The 24906-nt window shown below is 36.9% G+C and overlaps 1 protein-coding gene across 7 annotated transcripts in view; it reads right to left on the bottom strand.

Annotated features, from left to right (window-relative positions):
• The window catches only part of CFAP20DC (CFAP20 domain containing), a 201382-nt gene that overhangs the window by 111960 nt on the left and 64516 nt on the right, over nt 1-24906 (bottom strand). For all 7 annotated transcript variants that reach the window (XM_037019232.2, XM_037019236.2, XM_037019235.2 and 4 more), the window contains 2 exons: nt 24500-24614; nt 6905-7061 (listed from right to left, as the gene is read on the bottom strand). In XM_037019232.2, coding sequence (XP_036875127.2) covers nt 6905-7061; nt 24500-24614 — 272 coding nt within the window. The remainder of the gene's footprint in view (nt 1-6904; nt 7062-24499; nt 24615-24906) is intronic.

The following is a 24906-nucleotide window of genomic DNA, read 5'->3' on the forward strand; positions in this document are numbered from 1 at the left end:
GGTGAAATGGGGGTGGGAGTGACCATTCAGGTGGAGGAACAAAGCATTTGAAGACTCTGAAGGCAGAAGGACTCTGGTGCATTACAGGAACTGAAACAAAGACAATTCTGCTAAAGGACTAGTGAGGGAGAAAATGTGGGGAACCCCAGTGATATATTCAGGACAACATTTGGTTTAAAGCAGGTGCTTTAAACATTTGGTTTAAAGCAGGTGTCAAGGACAAAAGCCCCTTAATAACAGTCAGCCTAGATTAAAAGCAACTGCCAAATCTCCCATATTTCTTCTTTTGTTGCTCTTTGTTCAGCTATATCCTGAAAAGCACTCCACACACATTTTATTTGGAGAGCACATCTTCCTCCCCAGCTGGCAAATAACAAATTACCTGGCAATCTGATGCTAAGGGACCAGGCAGGGCCTGTCTGCACTGTTCTTTTTGACAAGTTTTATCTTCTGGAAGGGGCTGTGTATGGAAACAGGCAGACTGCTTGATTAATTTGAAAAATGACATAGTAGAATTCAAACTGCTTTTGCTAACAAATCTGAAAGAACATAATGTTGGCTGGAACGGTCAACTCAAAATGGCAAAACGGTAAATGAAGGAGAAGGCTACGAGAAAGCTGACAGATTTGCTCACTAGCATCCAAACCCATCCAGATGGTGGGTTTTTATGATGTCTTTGCTCCCAGTATGAGTTAGTGTAGTATTAGAATGTTTGAGTGACTTTGTGACCCTGTTCACCTTTCTTTGGCATTAGAGCAATCATAAAATGGACCATTCTGTAGGTGTTTTGAGAATCTTAACTAGCTTTAAAAATTAAGTCATTAATTTTAATACACATATAAAGTGTTTTATGCATTAAAAATAACCACCCCTATTTTACTAGGGGGAAATGCCTTGTAAAAATAGTGAAATTTATATATCTGTTTTGGTTTATAGCTTCTCCTAATTAATATAGTTTAAATAAGGACTAATTTTATGATAGTTTACTAGTCCCAGACTGACTATCTTCATCTTATTTATCTGGAACTAGCCTGCAGTGCCTAACACAGTGACTTGTTTATATCAAGTCTCACCTCCATGAACACCAATGAGAAACAGGCAGAAAACACAGAAGTCTCAAACTGCCAAAATATTTATCTTAGTTTGTTTGGGCTGCTATAGCAGAATACCATAGACGGGATGGCTTATAAACAACACAAACTGATTTCTCACAGATCTGGAAGCTGTGAAATCCAAAATCAAGGCACTGACAGAGGGTGTCTGGGGAGAGCTCTATTCCTGGGGCAGAGTCTGTGCTTAATGGGTAATCATTTTTTCTTACCTATTTACACATATATTCTCTTTTGTTTTAAATGCAGAATGATACAAGTTAGTCAATAATTCAGTCATGCAAATACCTAAAAATGCCAGTCCATGTCCCCTCAGGAACCATAAAAGTAATAAACTGAATTGAATTGGCATGCTTTACTACTTGTCCAGCATAAGTCATTCCTCTGGGCAAGTGAAAAATTGGTTAATTGCTCGTTTTAAGGTTTCAATAATTCACTTTCTATTATACCCTACTGTGTAAACATAGAGCAGCAAAGGAATTAGGCAATTTCCTAGCTTGGGAGAGTTTAAAAGGTTCTAGGATGAAATGGTAGCAGTTTAAATAAGCCAAGGACAACACAGTACTGAGCTCAAGCAAGCATTTAATACAGTATTATAAAACTGAATCCCAGAGTGGAATGTAAGAAACACGCAAAAAAGTTTCCTATGATAAAAATCTAAATACTAGGACTAATTTCTCTTTGCAGAAGAAAATGCCCCTCCTTCAGTAAGACAGACAAAGGGACACCCATTACTTACCAAAGTACAGGCACCCTCAACACACCCTCGGTCACCAAATCCTGGCATTCTTATTCTGTGACATCTCTTGCATCTCTTCTAATTTCCCCTCCCTTCTACCCTCCATGAGAGTCAGTGCACTATAGTAATTAGGAGTATAAACTCAAGTCCTACTGCCAGGGTTCAAATCCTGTCTCTACTACGTACCAGGTGTGTGACGTGGGGCCCGTTATCTCTGTGCACTGCAGAATGCTCTGTGCTTCAGTTTCCCTAGCTGTCAAATGGGGTAATAACAGTTATATCCACCTCATCAAGTGTTTAGAATAGTCACTAGTGCTATCGTCATCACCACCATTATCACCTCTGCTGCCAACCTCCCTTACCAGGGACAATTTACCCCTGGCATGTTATCCTTTGTCCTCTTTTATCTAATTACATACACACTGAACTGTAGTACTAGCTTTTCGTGTCCCTAATTATGCAGTGAATTCTGAGCACAGGAGCCTCGCTCTACATCTTCATGTCACCTGGAGTCTGCAGCCTAGTAATATAATACTGTGTTAGCCATACCCTACCCTGCCGTGCACCACAACAAACTCCCTGTCCTGTGGAACGCACCAGATCTGCATGCGGTACCTTCCCTTTATACATACATGCTCCTTCCTCTTCTTGAATGTTTTCTCTTTTTGTCATCCACTTTCATTACTTGGGAAATTATTTTTCCTTCAGGATGCAGTTCGGAAAGTTTATTTCTCTAAGTTAGTATAGACCAAACATGGACATATGGACAGATACTGATCTATGAGGTCATTTTCACTGGTCTGTGGTGAAATCTCAGCCTTTATTCTGAAATTAAGAGCTTCCTAGTAGGTGTGTTTAACTATCCTTTCAATTAACAAAATGATCAGAATAACTGTAGTTTTTCTTGTCTGTTTTAACGGTCTGATTTGACAAGTTTAAAAGTTGGCAATCTTTTGTTTAGCCAAGTTCTTAATTTGACATGTCTGTGAAATCCAAGTGCCTCACCAGGTGGCTCTCACAAGCAAGGGCTAAGCGTTTTCCTTGGAGCTGACAGCTACTTTGTTTTGTCATAGGTTTTCCACACCCTTAACATAAATTCTTCCCAAATTCCCCTTTACCGCTGTAAATCACCATTGATTTTATTGTCATGTTCAAACACACCACGCTCTCTCCACCGATATACTTTTTTCTCTTCCTGGGCACTTTCCTCCTGAAAGTCTCCATCTTTCTGCTTATCTGGACCAATTGATCTCTAGATGCACTGCACTAAATGCCATCCTTTCAATTTTCTTGAAAGTATGAGTTTAGGCATACTTTTGGTAACTCCTTTGTTTTTCCCCTAGAAGCAGTCCTGTTTCTTGTGGAAATGATCTTCCAGATTTTTTTGAAAAAGGATGTATGTACATAAATAGAATTTGGAGACCCTGCCACGTTGTCAAGTAACTTCATTCTGCCCTCATTTAATTGGTAGACTAGAGTGTAGAATTTGAGTTAAAAAAAAAACTTTTCCTTAGACTTTTGAAGGTATAGTTTCAAGGTCTTCTACCATCTGTTGCTGTATGAAGTCAGATATCATTTTTATTCTTAGTCCTTTGTAGGTAACCTGTATTTTTTAAAAATCCTGGAAGCTTAAAGGGTCTACTCTTCTCTCTTGTTATGGAATTACACAATGATGAGTCTTTCTTTGATGAGCTGTGTCACTCTGAAAGCACCTGGCCTTTAATTTTGGGAAGTCTTATATTTCAACCTGTTCTCTCTAGTCTCTCACCTTGGAATCCTATTACTCCGTTGGTGGGCCTCTTGGACTAGTTAATAAAATTTTAACATTTCCATCTGTATTTTCAGTCATTTGGGCTTCCTTTTTTTAGATTTTATTTTACTTTCTGGTTCTATATATCTAGAGGAAGATGATACAATACATAGTCTCAAAATATCTATTTAGTTTTTGATTTCCAAGGTCCACCATTCATTCAAAACTTCAACATACCAGGCAGTGAGACCAAAAAGAAACAGTTAACAGAAACAGACCCACAGGAGAGCCAGATATTGGAATTATGAGCCATGGCTTTTACAATAACTTTAATATATTTGAGAAATTAGATAACAAGATAGAGAACTTCAGATGAGGAATGGAAACTATAAAGAAGAATCTAATGGAAGTCCTAGAAGCAAAAACTATGATAACTGAAGTTAAGAATGCAGAACTGTGTATTCATTCAGCTCCTCAATAAATATCCAAAGAAATGCCTACATAGATATTCCAAGACAAATGTAGGATGATTCTAGCAGTGTTCAAAATAGCCTAAAATGGATAAACTGTGTTGTACTCACAGACTGCACACCACATAGTTTTGGAAATCAGCAGTACGTCGGTGAATTTCACACAATGCTTTTTGGCAGAATGCATCTATGAAAGAATATGTACTACATGATTCCATTTAAGTAAGGTTAAAAAACAGGTACAATTCATCTGTGGTGTTAGAAGTAAGGATAGAATGACCCCCCAGAAGGTTGAGGGTCATGATTGGGAGGGGATATAAGCAGGGTTTCTAGGATGCTTACAATGTTTTATTTCTTGACGTGGGTGTGGTTACAGAAATGTGTTCACTTTGTGCTACTTCTTCAAGCTGCACACTTAAGGTTCGTGAATGTTTCTGTGTGTATATAGGAAGTTTATGATACAATATCATTTCTAATATAATAAACTTCAGTAAAATGTTTATCGAAGTAAAGCAAGAACAAATCATTCTTATTTTATAGATGCAGTATCTTCTCTTAACTCTGAGAAAAACATGTATCTATTCCCTCCTGCCTCTGTTTCCTTCTTCCTGAGTTCAAAATGTACTTGGGTTCAGAAGTTTGCTGGTTTAGTTTCTCCTGAGAACAAATCTCCTGTTCTGGTTGTATGGAGTTGGAGAAGAGACCTGGGGGCCCACAACAACTATATAGAATTTTAACCAATCTCCCTATTTTTAGCCATGTCTCGTCCCTGTTTTTGGCAGTACTTAGAGCTGCCAATTCCCAAGTCCCTCTGAGGTTCTACATTATGAATCTTGTTGACAACTCCCTCTGTAAACCTGACAGTTTCAGCTTTCTCTGCTCTTCTAAGGCAGTCATCACTCCTCAGTCTTACAAAATTGATGACCATCTTTTGTCTGTTGTTTCCTCTCCCATACTCTCCATCCTGGTGGGCTTAGCTTTTTTTATTCCTATATTATAATTTTAGTGGGGCTTGAGGAAGGATCAGAGATAAAATGTATTTAATCTGCTAGTTTTTGATTCACTTTTTTCTTTCCATTTATTTAAAAATATTAATCAGATTATGGTCACCTCTTATGATCTAATGGAAAATACACATGTATTTCTATAAATTTTGAGGTTTCCTAGTAGTAGCTGGGTGCTATTTTTTTTTTTAATGAAATCTTTCACTTTCTCATATAGCCTTTAAGTGGTACAAAGGATGAGTGGCCACATTTCCTGGCTTTGATCTCTTTGGGGAGCTGTTAATACACTGCTGTGTTTTATTATCAAATGAAATTTATGGGCACAGTGTCCTGTTCCACAGAGTGAACTACACAAGGATTTCTCTGACATGCACCCAGGTGGAGTACAGGTCTAAAGTCTACATGGAAACTTCTAAGAAAACACCTTCGCTGTCTCATGTGCAGCCCTGTTTCCTGGGCTTCTAAGAGAATTGATTTTGTTAAAAATAATCCCAGATGAAAATCAAAAGGCAGCATCAATATTCTCTCAGTACTTTCAGTTGTTTAAGACTATCTAAGCAGGGGAGTTTGTGCTGCCTTATAAATTCTAGGTGGCTCAGTTACCTAGAGTATATTTATTAATCATATAATGAATAATTAATGTATTTCCAGTCTCTCTAGAAATAATATAAGGAATATCTCAACCATCTACATTAACATGATCATTAGAAAACTAATATATTAATATAATTTCTCCCAAATGACACCATGACATGTACACAGATTAACAGTATAGACAATTGTAGAGCTTTCTGGATGTCTAACGTGTTTTGAACACCCTTCCTGGCTTGGTGAGTATGCTATACAGTAAGTCCTATCTCCTTGGTCAGGAATCAGGCATCTGCTTTGCTAGCCTCCCTTGCAGCATATAACATACTCTACAAATCAGAGACAATCATGTCAGCTTTGTTCAGGACAGAGAAACATGAAGAAGAAGAAGAAATCCACTTCTAGTGAGGGTGGCAGGGAAGAAGACATGACATCCAATTTCCAGAAGTAGCAGCAACAGAAATTCTGGAACCTAGAGCCCAGCATTCAGTGTGATTTATGGAGTCTCTGTGCAGTACTACTGGCTATCGGGGGTCTTCCTCAGAGCAGTCTTGGGGTCGGGAGTGGGTTCTTGATTGCAGACTACAGGACTTTCTGGATATCCCCGAGATTCTGTGAATTGGCTGATACCCTTAAATTAATTCCTTTTCTGTTTCTACTTTTCAGAGTTGCTTGGAATTAAGAACCCTAACTCAGATGGTAAGTGCTATCATAAAGAAAAAATAAAATAACCACAAAGATGAAAAGTATACCTTTGTGACATTCAGCTACCATAAAAATAAAATGTGATCTGGAGTAAAGAATGACCTGCTATATAACATGGAAGAAGCATGAGGACTTACGCCAAGTGAAAGAAGACAATTGCACAGACACAAATACTGTATGATTGTACTTATGTGAAGTATCTAAAATAGTCACACACGTGGAATCAAAGAACGGAATGGTAGTTTCCAAAGGCTGAAGAGAGGAGAAACGGGGAGTTACTAAGCAACGGGCGTAAGGTTTCAGTTGAGATGAATAAGCTGTAGAGATGGGCTATACAACAGCATACCTATAATCGAGAATAACAGATTGTACACTAAAAAGTGTATTCAGAGGATATAGTTCATGTTAGGTGTACTCCCCCCAATATAATTAAATAAAATTTTAGAAACCACTACCAAGTACTCAAAGTATCCAAAGGCACATCTAATTTTAAAAACATGTTAGAGAATTAAAAAATTTTGGTAGCAAGTTGAACATACCTTCTTTCTCAGCAGTGTCCTGAGGCTTGTATTTTAAAGTGAAGATTTTCCGTAGTTTACAGTTAGCAGAGACAATAATTCCATCTAATGACTGGAAAACTGCTCCCTTGAATATTTCACTGGTAAATGCCACCAAGTCAATGCACAGGTTGCACCACTTAAAGAAAAGGAAAGAAGAGTAAGTATGTGATCTCATAAATGAATAAGCCACCTATATGTGGGAAGTCCAGGGAGGTGAGGCAACTATCTGGGTCAACCAATCCCAAACCAATTTTCCCCTTTAGGCAAATTCATCTGGGTTTTGGCTTTAATTTTCTTAAAAATTGCCTTGATTCTCCAAAGCAATCACTATAATCTAAACTAAACATTGGTGGTCTCATCACAGAGTTCCAATCATGAGACAAGGCTTTGACACTTTAGGAATAACTCCAGCTCTGTAGGCAGTATGCTAGTGGGAAGCTAACTGCAGGTGCGTTAGACCACTTAAATCTTGAAAATCAGGGATAAGTAGCCAATTGTTCCTTCAAGGGCCTAATTTGATTACAATTAGACCCTTATATTTGTTTTTTTAAAAAGCAAAGATGAAATTAGTAGCTGGGTTTAGATTGTGGCCAGTGCTGTCTACTTACAACCAATTAACCTATTGTACAGAAATAGAGTGTTCTGAAGAATTTATAATTATGCCTGTTATGTGCCAGTTTTTAAAGTACTCTTGCAGGGACTAATTTCTGCCCATTAAACAATTACACCCCTCAATACTTCATCAAATGAATTCTCTAAATGGTCTGACTGAGTTAAAGAAAAGGAGAAAATCATTTAGTAAGAAATTAAGACATACTTAAGACTGTAGGACAAAAGCAGGAAAAATTAATTTTTGAAATTAAAAGTAGGACTTAAAATTGTGCTTCTTTTAAAATACCAGGTTCTTCCATTATTTGTTTAGAGGCACAGCATCATGTCCATTTTACTAATCTATCAAAATTGAAAGGTATATTCATTAATAAAGGAAATTAAAATGTCATTTTTAAAAGGTAAATTCTATTTGGGAATGTTGACTTTTATTATAGAGGAGAACCTGAGGCTGTTTCCATAGTAGAAAAGCAAAGAGATTGCAGTAACTTATTAGTTAAATACATGATTATTTTCTTTGTAGATATCTTAAAAGTAACATTATATTCTCAGGCCATGGGGATGCTCTGGTCTTTTGGGGTAAAGGAGTCCAGCAAAATATAAGGCAGGAAGTAGGACTGAATGTGACAAAATAATGAGACTGACTTGACCAGTAGGCTGGTGAGTTATGGGGAGGTGTGGGAAGCAGTGTGGGACGGGCCAGTGAGGCCAGGTTCTGGAGGACTGGAATGTCAGGAAGAGAAACTTGGGCTGCAGAGGGTAAAGGGTCAGTGTGGTTCTTCAAGGAGAATGTAATGGAAGCAGAGTATTGGGAAGGATGGACTAACCCTGAAGCAGGAGTGTTTTGGGGTGGTAGAAGGGGTTAGTGGGGGAGGGCTGAGGCGGAGTAGAGAAGGACGGAGGAATGGAAAGAATAGTCAGTCTATTAGGCATTTAAGCATGAAAGTGAAGATGGTCTGGTTAGGTCAACATAGGAAGTGGAAGGTAAGGGACAAATTCAGTAGGCATGCCAGAGGGTAAAATACTGCGGCGTGGTAAAATCCAGGTTATGGGGGATGGAGGTGTTCGGGCTTCCAGCTATCTAATAATAATTATGAACATTATTATTATATTAGCATTATTAGTGTTGCTATAAATACAGTTCCTATTCCTAAAAGACAACATTATGCCCCAATTCCAATAATCCAGCTGGCTCATCCCATCAGCAATCATATGCATCCATTCCTTCCCATAGAATCTAAGCACTTAGCAGGTGTTAGCAAAGAATAAGACATTACGCACAGAAGGCACCAGGGGGGCTCCAGGTGGGGGAGGCCGCGGAAGTTCAGGAAGGACTGTTTTAAACAACATTAAAAAAATTTAAATGCAAATATAAGCAAGCAGTGCTAAAAGTTTTATACAAAACGTGGTCCTTGCCACCTCTTCGGTCCTCTAATCGTACAGCCAACTCTGTATTTTTATATATATGTCCCAATTTATCAGTTGTAGACATTATCAACTGACTTCCTATTAGGACAGAAAACATTTTAGCTGCCTTAAATGCCTTACTTCCTCTGCTTTATTCTCCCTAGATAATTATCCCTCGGTCTTTTTTCCTCAAAATTCATATTCCGTGTTTCCCTTGCTGTGACTCTATAAATATTGTACACAAATGAGCCAAGTGGTGCTCTAGGATTACCTCTTTCCTTATACAATTTTTCTTTATATTTCTAGAGTTAACAGTTGCTTTTTGAATTATCTGCTTTATTTTCATTGAATCTAAGTCTTCCTACGTCTAGGAAAGGCCTGGAGGTAACATCTGAGCTTGGTTTTGGACAATGAATACATTCCCAGGCCTGGGGCGGTATGCAAACACGCTGGGCATTTCTCCTCAGGCCCTGCCCCCTTCCCCTGCCTAGATGAACCCTCCCGCTGCCAGCACCTGAGCACCTCCAACCCTGTGGGCTCTGCTTGGAACTGGTGTCACCTCCTTCAAAACTGAGTCCTAGGAAACCAGGCCCTTACCTACTACATTCTTTTGTTATCCATCACAGTCAGTCTGCTTTTATTCCCTCTGCTTGAACTTATGCTTCATGGAAAGTAATCAAATAATGGTCTGTGTATGTGTGTGTGCATAAATTTATGAAGACAGGCGTACACATAGATGCCTACACACAGACTTTCAATCTTTCATCTCATAATCATTCAGCCAACTCTGTAAGTCTGTGGGAACTGATAACTTATTTTGTAGTTCCAAAAAAAGATGGGAATAACTTTTACAAATCTCACTTGGCTAGAGGCAAGAGAAATTATTTTTTTGGGTTAGCTGATATTTATAAAGGTTCCAATTTTCATAATCTTCAACAAATAATTCATTGTTCATATAAATGTTGTGATATATTTTCTGACATTTTAGAAGAGCATTAAGTCTCTATTATTAATAGGTGGATTATCTGAGTTACATGATCTTTAGAAAATATTATTTTCATTATTCTTGGTGATATCATCCATTCTTAAAATCCCTTTTGGCATTTTTTCTTGATCTCTAAATAACTTCATTCCTGTGTGCAATTTTAGTCCAGCAGGGAAGAGGTCTTGATCTAAAATATTCATAAATATGCATGTTTAAGAAGTATGCAACAGAAAGACACCAATCTGATAGAAAAAAGACAAGTCTATTTACCTTGTTGCTGGGATTTCTAAAAGAGTTCTAGTGTGGAATTCTGCATGAAGGAACTGACTAGAAAGGGTAAAATTAAGTAGAAAGCATTTCAGTGATTGAAAGCATGAATTTCTAGTTTTACTGACTCAAGTTTCGGCAATGTGGCTTTATTATACCAGGAAATGGATGGATATTCTGTGAACACGCACACATGCATGCACATGCACACACACTCACTCAAATGCATTTAATAATGTGTTATTGGTTACCTGGCCCTTCTTGATTCCCCAGGCCATTACTGTAGGAAAGATATGAAGATGACTGGATTCATTTTGTCAGTGCACTGAGAGTCTGTCACAGTACACACCTCTAGCCAGCACTGCCTTCCAAGAAGGAAACAACGAACAAGGAATCACATTTCATAACCTAGCAATCCTAAAGTACATCTCTGCCCAGAATTTGAGAAAACCTCATTCTGTTTTCATGCTCCTAAAATGATAACAAAGAATGGGAGTTTAAGATGGTTTTTCTTGTGACTTTTGAAATAATTTTTCACATTTTAACTTCTCAACAGAAAATTGACCTTATTCATCTCTCTGACCATAATGTTGTGTTTATTAAATGGTACAAAGTGGAGATTGGAATAATAATTTTATATCCACATGGTCAGATGCAATTACCTGTTACAACCGTATTAAAAAAATTTTTTATTTTTTTTACCAGTTCTTGATACTGTATTAAAAACTACTATAAAAAACAATACCACCAGGAAAAGCAAATTACATGAGGAGTTGAGGAGGGGAGGTTGGGGCCATCAGAGCTGCAGCTCTTGGCTGAGTCTTGACTCCGGGTGGAGATGTCTTCATTATACCTGTTCAGCAATCGATCCCTCCCTCCCGCACTGAGCCACTATCGCTTCCTGAAACAGCAGCCTCATCTTTCTGCTGTTAATCATCAAGTTATCCTCCAAAATCCTTGCTGCTTGAAAAGGGGGTCCTACATACCTTTCCTTAATGGAAATCTGGCTCTTTGAGATATCACTTCCCCTTCAACTCTGGAGCTGAAGTTCACTTACAGGGTTCACTTGTGCTTCCAGGGGCCCCTGTTTTGAAGCCAAGGGCTGGGTGGCACTGGGAGAAGGTTTGCTCTTCCCATTTTCTTGAAGCCTGAAGCACTGCACTGACAGGTTGTACCCTTTAGCTCCACTGATACTTAAATTGCTCCCCATCCCTCCTACCCCCTCAGACACAACCTCACCAGCCTGTATACATGTCCTGAAAAATACTGGGACTAGGTTCATCCAACCTTCTAAGTACACCGTTCAACACCCTAACAGTCCTGTAACATGCTTTCCTTCAAAGCCTTCCTCTCCTCTTCATTCTCCATAAACCACTCCCATGGCCTCATCCTCAGATTTAACTGTATTCCCTGAGAGTTAACTTTTACAATTTGGCATTAGAAATTATTTTCTATTATCTAATCCCAATATTCTATCCTTTAATTTGTCTGGCTATTCCCTTCAGTTAGGCCCTACTGGCAACTCCTCTTAAATAAACTGCTCTTTGGGATGCAAGAGTTTGGACTCTGAGCCCACCGCCTGGGTTTGAATTCCAGCTCCACTACTTACTAGTTGGGTAATCTTTGCCATCACTTACTTTCTCTGTGCTTCTCTTTCCTCAGATGTAGAATGGTGATGATGACACATCTCTCATAAAGTTGTTAGGATTAAGTGTTTAAATATATGTAAGCACTTACCACAGTGCCTAGCATATGTTAACCATATAATCTTTTTTACTTTCATACCATAAAATGCTCACAGTTTAAGGGTACTTATGGTTCAATGACTTTTGACCATTTCATACACCTGCATACTACACCCCATCAAGTACAGGGCATTTCCACCATCCCAGGACAGATCTTTTGTGCAGCTTCCCAACCAACCTCAGCACTCACCTTGCTCAAGGGCAACCACTAATTTCTTGCACCTTAGATTAGTTCTGTCTGTTGTATTACTTTATATAAATAGGATCACAATGAGTGGCTTCCGTCACTCAGCACCACATCTGCGGCTCATCAGTGATGCTGCATGTACGCACAGTCTGTTCTTCTTTTCCCGAGGGGCACCCCACTTTGAGTGTTCATTCTTCTTCTACGTTGGACATTTGGGTTATTTCAAGATTTTGGCTTTTATAAATAAAGCTGCTATGAAATTCCCATACAAGTCTTTTTGTGTACACATTTTCATTTCTTTAGATATATGCCAAGAAGTGGAATTGTTGGATCAGTGGCTAAAAGTGACTTTATCAGACATTTCCAAAGTCATTTCCAAAGTGGTTACACTGTTTTCCCCTTTCCAGCGGATGTATATGATGACTGTGTCACATCTCACCGACACTCACTGTTTCCTGTCTCTTTGATCATAGCCATTACAGGCGTGAAGGAGTGGTGACTGTGTTTTTGTTGTTGTTGTTGTTGTTAACATTAATCTACAATTACATGAAGAACATTATGTTTACTAGGCTCTCCCCTTCACCAAGTGGTGACTGTGTTTTTAATCTGAATTTCTCTGACTGATGTTATAAAGCTCTTTCCCATATGCTTATTTAACCAATTATATAATCTTTGCAAAGTGCTTGCTCAATGGTTTTTGCCTTTTAAAAGAAGTTATCTGTTTTCCATTATAAAGTTGTAGGATATATTCTGATACAAGTCTTTTGTCAGATATATGTAGTAAGAATATTTTCTCCCAGGCTGTGGCTTGCTTATTCATTTCTTAAAAATGTCATTTTGATAAGCAGTTTTAAATTTTATTGAGTCCCATTTTGTCAATCTATTTTTATTAGAGTTAATGTTTTCTGAGTCCCAAGAAATCACTTGAAGTAGCCTTCTATTTTTAGCATTGATATTTAGTTATATGATTCACTTAATTTTTGTGAATGGTGCTAAGTACGGGTTGACATTCATTTTCTTCTTCCATATGGATACTTATAAGTTCCAATTTTTGAAGAAAGATGTTTCTATTTCTATTGAATAAATCTGGTGCCTTGGTTGAAAATAACTAACTATATACATGTGTGGGTCTACTTCTAAACCTTTTTTTCCTTTTTTATTTTTTTAAATTAAGGTATCATTGATATACACTCTTATGAAGGTTTTACATGAAAAACACTGTGGTTACTACATTCACCCATATTATCAAGTGCCCCCATGCCCCATTTGAAGTCACCGTCCATCAGTGTAGTAAGATGTCACAGAGTCACTAGTTGTCTTCTCTTCTCTGTGCTACACTGTCTTCCCCGTGAGCCCCCATACATCATTCTAAACTTTTTATTAGTACCTATAACACTCTGTCTTGATTACTGCAGGTAATATGACTTTTATACAGGTCTTAAAATCACGAGGTATTTTTACTTCTTGAAAATTGTTTTGGCTATTTTAGGTCCTTTGAATTTTCATATACATTTTAGACCTGGTTTATTAATTTCTGCAAAAAGAAAAATAACCTGCTGGAATTCTGATTGGAATTAGACTGAATCTACAGATCAACTGAGGGAGTACTAGAATTTTAAGCTGTCTGATCCATAAATAACCTGTCTCCATTTATTTAGGTCTTCTTCAATTTCTCAGTGTCATAAAAGCAATATTTTATAGTTTTCAGTGAAAATGTCTAACATATATTTTGTTAAATTTATTCCTGAGTATTTCACATTTTTGATGCTATTGTAAATTTTTAAAAAATTTCCAACTGTTTATCACCATAAATAATTTCTGGAGAAATATAATTGATTTTAATATACTGACATTGTACTTTATGACCCTACTAAATCCGCTTATTCTAGTAAGTTGTGTTTACTTTTTGTAGATTCCTTAGAATTTTCTACAAAGATGATTATGTTGTCTCTCTCTACTTCTTTTCCAATCTGTATGTTTTTAATTTCTTTTTGCTATCCTATTAAATTTGCTATAGGGCCTCCAATAAAATGCTAAATATAAGCAGTAGGAGTGGATATCCCTGCATGTTCCTCATCTGAGAGGATAAGGACTCCGTATTTGACCATTAAGTTATGATTTAGTTTTAGGCTTTTTATAGAAGCCTCTAATTAGGTCAAAGAAGTTTCCTTCTGTTCATAGTTTGATGTGGGTTTTTATCATGAATAGCTAATGAAATTTTGTTAAAATGATTTTTCTGCATCTATGGAGATGATCTTATGATTTTTTCTCCTTTATTCTGTTAATGTAATAAGTGAACATGGACTAATTTTCACATATAAAAACTACACTTCAGTAAACATAACTTGGTCATGGTGTTAAGAATCCATGCATCTATGTTCATGACTGATACTCATTTCTATTTCTCTTTTGGGGATTACATCTTTGCTGGTTTTGGTCTCAAAATTGTGCTGACTTCATTTTATTCAATGAGTTAGGAAATGTTCCTTTTCATTTATTGTCTGAAAGTGTTCCAAATTGGTATTATCTGTCCTTAAGTATTTGGTAGAATTCCCTGTAAAGCCATCTGGATCTGAACTTTCTTTGTGGGGATGTTTTTAATTACAAATCCACTTTCTAAAAATAGATGTATGGGTATTTAGGTCTTCTGTTTATTTTAGTATCAGTTTTAGTAACTTGTGTCTTTAAAAGAATTTTCCCACATCATCTAAGTTGTCAAAGTCAATGGCATGAAATTCTTCATACTATTCCCTGATTTTCCTTTTTCCCCATTTTCATTCTTGATATTGGTAATGTGTTTATCATTTTTCTTCATTAGTGTGGCTAGGGGTTTATCACTTACTAAACCTTTTCAAATAATCTATTTTTGGTTTTACTGATTTTCTCCATTGTCCATTTTTTACTTGATTTATTTTATTGATTATTTCTCACACTTTAGATGCTGCAGATACATCTCACAAATTTTGGTATGCTTTATTTTTATTACCACTTACAATAAATTAAAATACCAGTAAAATTTTTTCTAATATTCCCAATTTTCTTTGACTTACAGATTTAGAGGTATGTTGCTTTATTTCTAAGTACTTGAGAATTGCCCAATTAGATTGTTATTAATTTCTAATTTAATTCCATAGTAGTCACAGATCATAACTTTAATGATTTTTAATCTTAAATTTGTTGAGATTAATACAGCCTAACACATCAGATATCTTGAATAGCCAATATGCACTTAAATATAGCGTATATTCTGCTGTTGTTAAATGAAATGTTCTAGAAATGTCAAATAGGTCAGGTTGATGGGTAGCATTTTTCAAGTTTACTGATTTTCTGTCAAAATCTGAGAAGGGGTGTTGAAATATTTATATTGTGTCTTTATTTTTCTTTGGTTTTGTTAGTTTTTGCTTTATTCATTTTCAAGCACTGTCACCAAGCGTGTACACATTTAGGACTGTTATATCTTCTACATGATTTAACTCCCATCTCATTTTGAAATATTCCTCTTTACATAATATTCCTTGTCCTGTAGTCTGATATTAATACAGCCACTCTAACTTGTGTATGATTAGTGTTTGCATGGAATATCTCTTTTCCTCTTTAAAATTTTAACCTATTTGTGTCTTTAGATATAATGTGCACTTCTTGTAACAGTGTATAATTGTGTTGTGTTTTTTATTCAATCTAACAACCTTTGTCTTTCAGTTGCTTTAGTCCATTTCCACTTAATGTAACAATTTTGACATGCTTGAGTTTAAGGCTACCATCTCGCTATTTGTTTTCAGTTTGACCAATCTGTCCTTTGTTTAGTTCTCCTTTGCTGTATTCTTTTGGATTGAATATATTTTTAGTCTCATTAATTTCCTCAAATGGCTGATTAATTGTACTTCTTTTATTTTTTTTTCCAGTGGTTGCACTACAGTTTGCAATATGAATCTTTAACTTACTACAATGTTGTAGTTATTTATAATATTTTATGGGTAAGAACCTAATAAAAGTATACTACTATCTCCATGATTTTTTGTTATTATTGTCATGTATTTTACTTCTATATTGTTATTATTTTTGTTTTCAGCAGCCAAAATACTTTTAAAGAAATTATGATATGAATACAGAATCTTTTAGATTTTCTAGGTATTTACCACTACAGACACTCGTTTTCTCATTTAGATCCAAATTTCCACCTGGTACATTTGTTTTTTTGCATCCTGAAGAACTTCCTTTAGTATTTTTGCAGTGCAGGTTTGCTGGCAATAAATTCTCTCAGATATTCAGTCTGAAAATGTTTTTTATTTTGCTCTGACTTCTTAAGAATATTTTCATTAGATAAAGAATTCTAGACTTTTTTCCCTAACACCATTCCATTGTCTTCTTGCATTGCTTCTGATGGGAAGCTGGTGATGTATTTTATAATTGTTGTCTGATGTACAATGTCATTTTTTTTCTTTCTTCTGGCTGCTTTTTAAGATTTTCTCTTTACTACTGATTTTCAGCAATTTAGTTATGACATACCATAGTGTGATTTTGGTTCTTTTTTTTTTTTTCTCAGTTATACCATGGTGTGGTTTTCGAGTGATCCTTGGCTCACAGGTATATTTTTCAAATTTTGAAAACTTGAAGCCGTCACTTCTGTAAGTTTTCTTCTGCTCAATCTCTCTGCTCTCCTTGTAGTATTCCAATTACACACATACTAGACTAATGCTGTTTCATAGGCCATTCAGACTATCATTTTTATTTTCAGTTTTTTGATTGTTCTTTGCTTCAGTTTGAATAGTTTTTTTATTTCTGACTTCAATTTTATTGATCTTCCCCAGTGTTTAACTTGGTGTTAAGTCCATCCAGTGACTCTTTCATTTCAATATTGTATTTTTTGAAATTTCTTTTCAATGTTTCCATTTATCTATTGAGGTTACAGATCTGTTCCCTCATTATATTCATCAAACATATTTAAGAGTTGTTTTAAAGCCCTTGACTTTCATCCTGTGATTTTTCTCCTGGATCATGTTTTAACACTTTGCCTATCAAATATTTAAAAAAATTTTAATTGTATGCTAGATATTGTGGATACTATATTGCTGAGCTTTTGGATTTTGCTGTTTTTCTTCAAAGAGTCTCCCAAATGATGTTCCAGGAGAAAGTTAATTTACTTGCAGTTCATCTTGACCTTTTTGATGTATGTTCTTAGCCTTGTTAGGTTGAGTCTACAGTGACTTCTGCTCCAGGAGTAAATCAGCCTGATTTCTAAGTTATATCACCTTTCTGAGTTTCTCTTGAATGTGTTCATTCATGTCTCTTCACTCTGGCTGGAACTCAAGTATCTCCCAGCCCCATGTGCCATGTGGCTTAGTTGGTGTTCTTTCCCCAGGGGCTGGTCTTTGCTTGCAAGCCCTATTACATGCGTGCACAAAGATTCAAGAGGACCCCGATGCAGATTTCTGGGAGGTTCTTCTTTCTGGCGGTCTAACCTACAAATCCCAGTGACCTCAGTAGTCTGTAGCCCTGACCTCTGTCCCTGTTCAGCAAGATGCCAAGCTCTGTCTGGGCTCCCATCTCAGAGCTGGATTCCAGAACGGGCCTTCAGAAAGCTTGGGAATGTATATCGCATCTCATTTGTTTTTCTTTTTAAAGTACATTACCTGTTATCCACATGGTTAGAATTGGCATTTATTATTATTTCAAATATTTTTTTCTAGTTTTATATGTTAATAGTAGGAAGGAGAGTACCAGATACTGTGCTATGGTCAGAAACAAATTTAAGACATTTAAATGTCTAAAACAAGAAATATAAGCAGTCATACAAAATTAAGCTCCCATCAGACACTTTTCCTTTTGGTAGCACATCTACTTTGCTAATTCCCAGCCCAGTGCCATTTTCTCCATTTTTTCACTGATTTTACTGCTGAATTATCTTATATCTGTCTTCCTCTCCTTCCTTGCTGATATGTCTCACCTATACTTCTGCACAGCCTCTTAATCGGTCTCTCTGCCCCAGCTTCCTCCATTGTGACATTGTACTTATCTTCTAGAATGCAGATTACATCATGAAAGTTCTTCATGTTAAAAAATTATTTTTTAAATCTCCAATGGACTAAAAATTCAAACTTCTTAACGTGGCTTTTCAAGGCCCTTCATGGCTTCATTTAGCAGTCTTTCCCAGCATTGTACTTCCATACATTTCCGTTATATCCCTGTTAACGGATCGAATGTGACACGAACATGTTTTAATTTGTGTGTGTTCACAATTTAGCACAAATATCTTCTCTGTAACACTTTCCAACTTGACTAGACAACTCTGACATTTTCCTTTAGCAGCATTTGGTTCCCGAGACTAGTTTGGGGTTTAACTCAGTCCATTATCATCAATTGTTTGTACGTTTGCCTCCTCTGCCATATTACAATCTCCCTGATGAGAAAGACTGTGTGTCATTCACCTTTGGATTCATATAATTTGGTACAGACCTTGGCCTACAGCAGGGGCTCAATAAATACTTGTTAACTGACATAAGCTCTAAGTTCAGAAGTTTACTGTAATTTCATATTTGCAAGTTAATAAACATGGATTCATCTCAAGGGAAAATAGCAAAATAATAACAATATCAACTAGTATTAACTGAACATTTACTATGAGTTTGGTACTGTTCTAAGTTTAACTCATTTAACCCTAACAACTCCTCTAAAAAGCAGGTTCTACTAACATCACCACTTAACTGATGAGGAAACTGAAGCACATATTAACTGACTTACCCCAGAGCTCACAGACAGGAAGTGACAACCGAAACTGCCACTACAATCTAGCTCCAGAGGCCACACTTCAGCTCTAACAATATCCTGCCTTTTCATGTGATTTGAAATGGGGGTGACCCTTAAGTTAGTTAATCATCTGTTTCTCAGAACAAACTTTTTTTTAAATTATTTTATTTTATTGAGGTATCACTGATATACACTTTTATGAAGGTTTCACAAGAAAAACAATGTGGTTATTATTACATTCACCCTTATTATCGAGTCTCCCCCATACCCCATTGCAGACACTGTCCATCAGTGTAGTAAGATGCCACAGAGTCCCTACTTGTCTTCTCTGAGCTACAGTCTTCCCCATGACCCCACACACACCATGTGCACTCATCATGATACCCCACAGTCCCCTCCTCCCTCCCTCCCCTTCCGCCCTCCCCCACCCCTCCCCTTTGGTAACCCCCAGTCCCTTTTTGGAGTCTGTGAGTCTGCTGCTATTTTGTTCCTTCAGTTTTGCTTCATTGTTATACTCCACAAGTGAGGGAAATCATTTGGTATTTGTCTTTCTCTGCCTGACTTATTTCACTGAACATAATATCCTCCAGCTCCATCCATATTGTTGCAAATGGTAGAATTTGTTTCTTTCTTATGGCTGAGTAATATTCCATTGTGTATATGTACCACATCTTCTTTATCCATTCATCTACGGATGGACACTTAGGTTGTTTCCGTATCTTGGTTATTGTAAATAGTGCTGCAATAAACATAGGGGTGCATATGTCTTTTTGAATCTGAGAAGTTGTCTTCTTTGGGTAAATTCCCAAGAGTGGAACTCCTGGGTCAAATGGTATTTCTATTTTTAGTTCTTTGAGGAACCTCCATATTGCTTTCCACAATGGTTGAACTAGTTTACATTCCCACCAGCAGTGTAGGAGGGTTTCCTGTTTCTTCTCATCCTTGCCAACATTTGCAGAACAAACTTATTTTTATTAATTGTTCCTTCTACATATAACCATTAAGGGCCAGCACAGGAAAGCAAGGAACTGCTCTTCTTTCCCCAAATCTCCTCAATCCCCTATCAGACTGACAGATGAGTATAGATATAAGAATAGGTATTTTAAAGTGCTATTCACATGGGTGAGATGAAAACATTTACAACCCCCTAAATAAGTACAATAAACAATATAGAGATTCTAGGTTAGAATGACTTAGGAGACATTCTCTACTACCTTGACTATATATGTAAATTACCCTTGTATTTAACTAAATCTGCCTCCTCCATTTCCTTTTCATTCAATGACACTCCAGGAATTGAATACTGTTAAAAAAAAAACAACCCAAATTTCCAAATCACTGGCTCTATGAGAAAAATGAATGATGTTGGCGGGTAAATTTAAAAAACATTACCCCGCACTTTCAGTTTGTAGTAAAAGCTATAATATATTTCATCAGAAAGCACCACTCCTAAAGAGTAATTTTATTCACTTAAATGATAAACACTGGGTATTTGAGTGGGAAAGGTTACTAAAAGACTGTGCCATTGTAATTTATCATACTACTTTGTTACATCTCCAGTGAAGGATTCATTCTTAATGATACCTCATACTTGAATTAAATTTACTATATGTTAATACGTGCTTGCTTTTGTGGCAAGACATTACTTCTCATCTGATACTATCACCAAATAACTGAAATTATATCAAAGAAGAAGTAGGATTCATTCCAGTGAGTCTTGACTTCAGTGGCTATTTCCATTATTTAATCGGATGGTTACTGACTTTAAAAACTGTTCTTGACATTGAAAACTTAAGTTAAAAGTACAGATTGCTATGATATACATGTTAAAGTGAGTCCTTCATAGTTTAGAAAATATGACAAATTTTTTAATTCAGAGGTTGAACATTTAATGGTAACTGGAATGATAAGTGGCCTATAAATAAATATTCATATCGTTGTGGCTATAAGAATATTAACTTTATTTGCTGCCTCTGGCTATGTAAAGATTTTAGCTGAAGAACCAAGGCTAAATGGACCATTTGGCAATTATCCTCTAAATCAGGGGTTGCAAACTATATGCCCAGAGGGCCCAGGCAGATAACTTTAAATGCATGGCGCAGGAAGGGTCTAAGTGTATCTGCATTCCTTATGAGTGGAGAGGGCTATAAACTCCATACAGAGCCTAAAGCTCTGTTCAAGTGTCCACCTGCCACTCAGTGCCCGCTGACTGCTCACTGTGCAAGAGAACTTGATATTGATAACTTGTGATTTATAAAGGTTAGCTGACGTGCCTTTAAAATACTGTGTTCAAGATTTACTACCAAAATATATAAGTTTCTAAAATAGAAAGAAGTGAAGAGTACTTTGGCAAAAAGCACAGAATTGGGACCAACACCAAATAGGACCCTGGGGGATGGCATTTTGAATGGGTGGAATGCCAGCATCTTGCTGTTCTCTGTAAAAATTTCTCCTAAAACATGACTTAGCTTTAATTCACTAAGGGCTCACTGGGAATAGAGTATGTTAGTGGAAAGGAAAGACCCTCTGTTGCCATAGAATCTCTTCGACTGGGAGGAAACTGAGGGGAAATGGGAGAAAGTTTTAGAATTAACTTTCTTAATATGTGTTTGGTATTTCTGGAATCATCAAGCACATTTAGAAAGCTTATATAATTTGTCCATGAAAACCTAACGAGCTTTTATCTCCCATGTCGGGAGGCACATTAATATTTGTCAATTTGTTTGATTAACATTTACTGAGCACTTCCTGGGTGCCATGTGCTTACAGGGATTAGGGATAAAAACCAAGGAAGATATGGTTGCAGTGTAAAGGGGAAGACAGAAAGTAAATGTGATGAAAAGTTCAGGGTGAAGAAGTGTTATGAAGATTATGAGTTTGCGAATGACAATGATGAGCCATTATACTAAAAACAGCTAATCCGCAGAGGGGAAATGTGGAGGGGAAGCAGGAGTACCTAAAGAGGAAACAGGAGCCATGATCCTTATCTAGGGCTTAGTCTGTGCCAGCAATTGCTCTAAAAGCCTTCTGCTGCAAGCCCTTCAATGCTTCCGTATCCCTATGAGATCACAGTCCAGGCTACCTCGCTAGAAAGGCCCAGCTAGAAAGGGTGCCCCTCCTTCCCTCTCCAGCCTTACCACTGTCTATCTTTCTGGTCTTTCTTCAGCAACACCAAATTAACAGACTTCCCTCACACCTCATGCAGCGACTTATACTGCTGCTCCTCCTGTTCTAGGAATGCTCCCTACACTTGAACCTGTTAACTCCTTCTCATACTTTAAGGCCCAGTTCACAGCCCTTCCTCAGAGGGCCTCTCTGACCACTCCCCTTGTGCTCCAGAGCTCACTGCGGTTCCTGCTCACAGCATATTCCATGTGATACGGAAAAGGTCTGTTTATATCTGTCTAAGCTTATTTGCTTATAAACTTCTGATGTTGCTTCACATCCATTCCTCTATGGCTACCACCCGCGTCTTCATTAGGGTTAACTAATTCGGATTGTGACAAATGTTCTCATCTCCACTGTCTACCCCTTCAAAGCACTTAAATATCTCTACCCGATCAGTCTTCCCAGGCACTGAGCTGACTGTGTATTCCTCCCCTAGCCAAAGACTTTAATGGCTTCCTGTTCTCTACTATAGTGGTTCCCAAAGAGTGGAACATACACAATTTCTGAAAAGATTTAAGATGGTACATGGGAATGGCATTAAATGTCTCAGGATCACAGGACAAAAATTGCCCTTGTCAGTTTTCTTTCAAGCCTAATTATGCCCCAAAAACTTGAACGTGTACCTAATTCTTGAGGACTCTTTCTAACAAAAAGCAGGCCTTAGGGTAGAGCCTTAAACAGAAAACAATTTTTAGCTAGGCTTTAGAATTTTGTTCTTTTTCAGTTATATTTATTTTTATGGTTACATACATTATTTTTGGAAATTTACACTGGTTTTACACGTCCATTTATTTTTCCAGTTTTACTGAGATGTAATTGAAGTATATCACTGTATAACTTTGAAGTGTACAGTATAATGGTTTGACTTGCAAATATTGTGAAATGATTACCGCAATAAGTTTAGTTAGCATCCATCATCTCACATAGATAAAAGGAGAAAGCAAAAAAAAGGGAAAAAATTCTCTCCTTGTGACAAGAACTCTTAGAATTTTCTCTTTTAACAACTTTCATATACACCATGCAGCAGTGTTAACTACATCATGCTGTGCCTTACGTCTCCAGTACTTACTTATTTATAACTGGAGGTTTGTACCTTTTCACCACCTTCCTCCAATCTCCCACCTCTGGTAACCAGAAATCCGATCTCTTTCTTTTCTCTCTGAGTCTGTTTCTGCTGTTGCCGGACAGAATGCTCTGTATATGTCTATTTGGTCCACTTGGTCTACGCTGTTGTTCAAACCTGCTATTTCCTTACTGTTTCTCTGTCTGGATGATCTGCCCATTGTTGAGAGTGGTATATTAAACTCCTCAGCTATTATTGTCTTGGTTTGTGTTTTTCCTTTTAGCTCTGTTAGTTTTTACTTAATGTTTTTAGGTGATCTTATATTTGATGCACAAGTATTTACAAGTACTGCATCTTTTTGATGTATAGACCTCTTTATCATTATATAATGACCTTTGTCTCTTTTCACCATTTTTAGTTTAAAGTGTATTTTTTTCTGATATAAGTATGGCTACCCTTGTTTTAGGGGGGTTGCCATTTGCTTGAAATATCTTTTTTCATCCTTTCACTCTCAGTCTATGTTGTCTTTAAAGCTAAAGTGAGTCTCTTGTAGGCAGCATATCATCGGATCTTGTTTTTTTATCCATTCAGCCATTCTGCCTTCTGATTGGAAAATTGACTTCATTTATGTTTCAAATAATTATTGATAAGTAAGGACTTACTGTTGCCATTTTGTTAACTGTTTAGTATTTTACACTATCCTCCAACTTAATGATTTAAAGGAGAGTATTAAGTACATATTAGAACAGGTAGTACACAAACATGGTAAAGTCATAAGAGTCGTATTATCAGGCCCAACCTTCTTGGCCTGTAACCTACTGCTCACCTACTCAAACATTACGCTGCTTTAGCTTTCAAAAGTTACACAGGCATAAAGTCTCCTAGCCTATGCCACGCTGCTGCATTGTAGGACTGCTGTTTCCTTAACGCTATTTTTTAGAAATCTGACAACAATGATCGATCATTCTCTGTTCTTCAAATATGAACCACCTTCATGCTTGCACTCATGTTGTTCCTTCTGTTTTGGATGCTTGGCTTTCCGTCTCTGCCTGTAGGACTCTTACAGTCCTTTCACTCCAAGTGCAATCTCCTTCATGTAGTCTTTCCTTATCCTGCAGTCAGATGGATTTCTTTCCCTTCCACAGTACCAATGGCACCTTCTCTCTCCATTGTGCTGCCTGCCACAGATTTGGTGATATTCTAGATGTTCAAATAATTATATTCTCCCACCCAGCAGATCTTAAATTCTTTCATGGGAAGGAAAGGAAAAGCATGAATTCTATGCATTTTTTTATATCACCATGGTACTTAACAAAGTGCTTTATACACAGAGTAGGTCCACAATTAATATCCGCTGAATTGAATTTAATATTTTAAACAACATTCATGTGACACTTACAATTTTGCGCTTGATCATGAAGAGTGGGATTTTTGCATGAAGAGGGGTTGAGGATAATTCCTTATGGACCGTTGATAAATACAGTCTTCTTTTAATGTTCCCTAAATCAGTAATTCTGAAAAAAATAAAGGAGAAAGATCCCCATCAATATAATAACCATTTCTTTGGATAATCATCAAAATGATATAATTTATCATATAGGCCCTTTCCAACAGGGAGATCAAACACAGAACTTAAGAATTGCCTTTTTCTTTCATGAAGTAATAAATTTTCTTCCTTAAATTCAAAGTGCTCACAAGCCAGAATGTATAAATTCACTTAATATGCTAATTTATTTCAGTACTCTGCACTAGATTTGAACAGTCTTCCAGCCTATGAAAAAATTCAATTTGTATGAACTGAGAAAG

The sequence above is a fragment of the Manis javanica genome, chromosome 3, assembly GCF_040802235.1.
Source record: "Manis javanica isolate MJ-LG chromosome 3, MJ_LKY, whole genome shotgun sequence".
Classification (NCBI taxonomy): domain Eukaryota; kingdom Metazoa; phylum Chordata; class Mammalia; order Pholidota; family Manidae; genus Manis; species Manis javanica.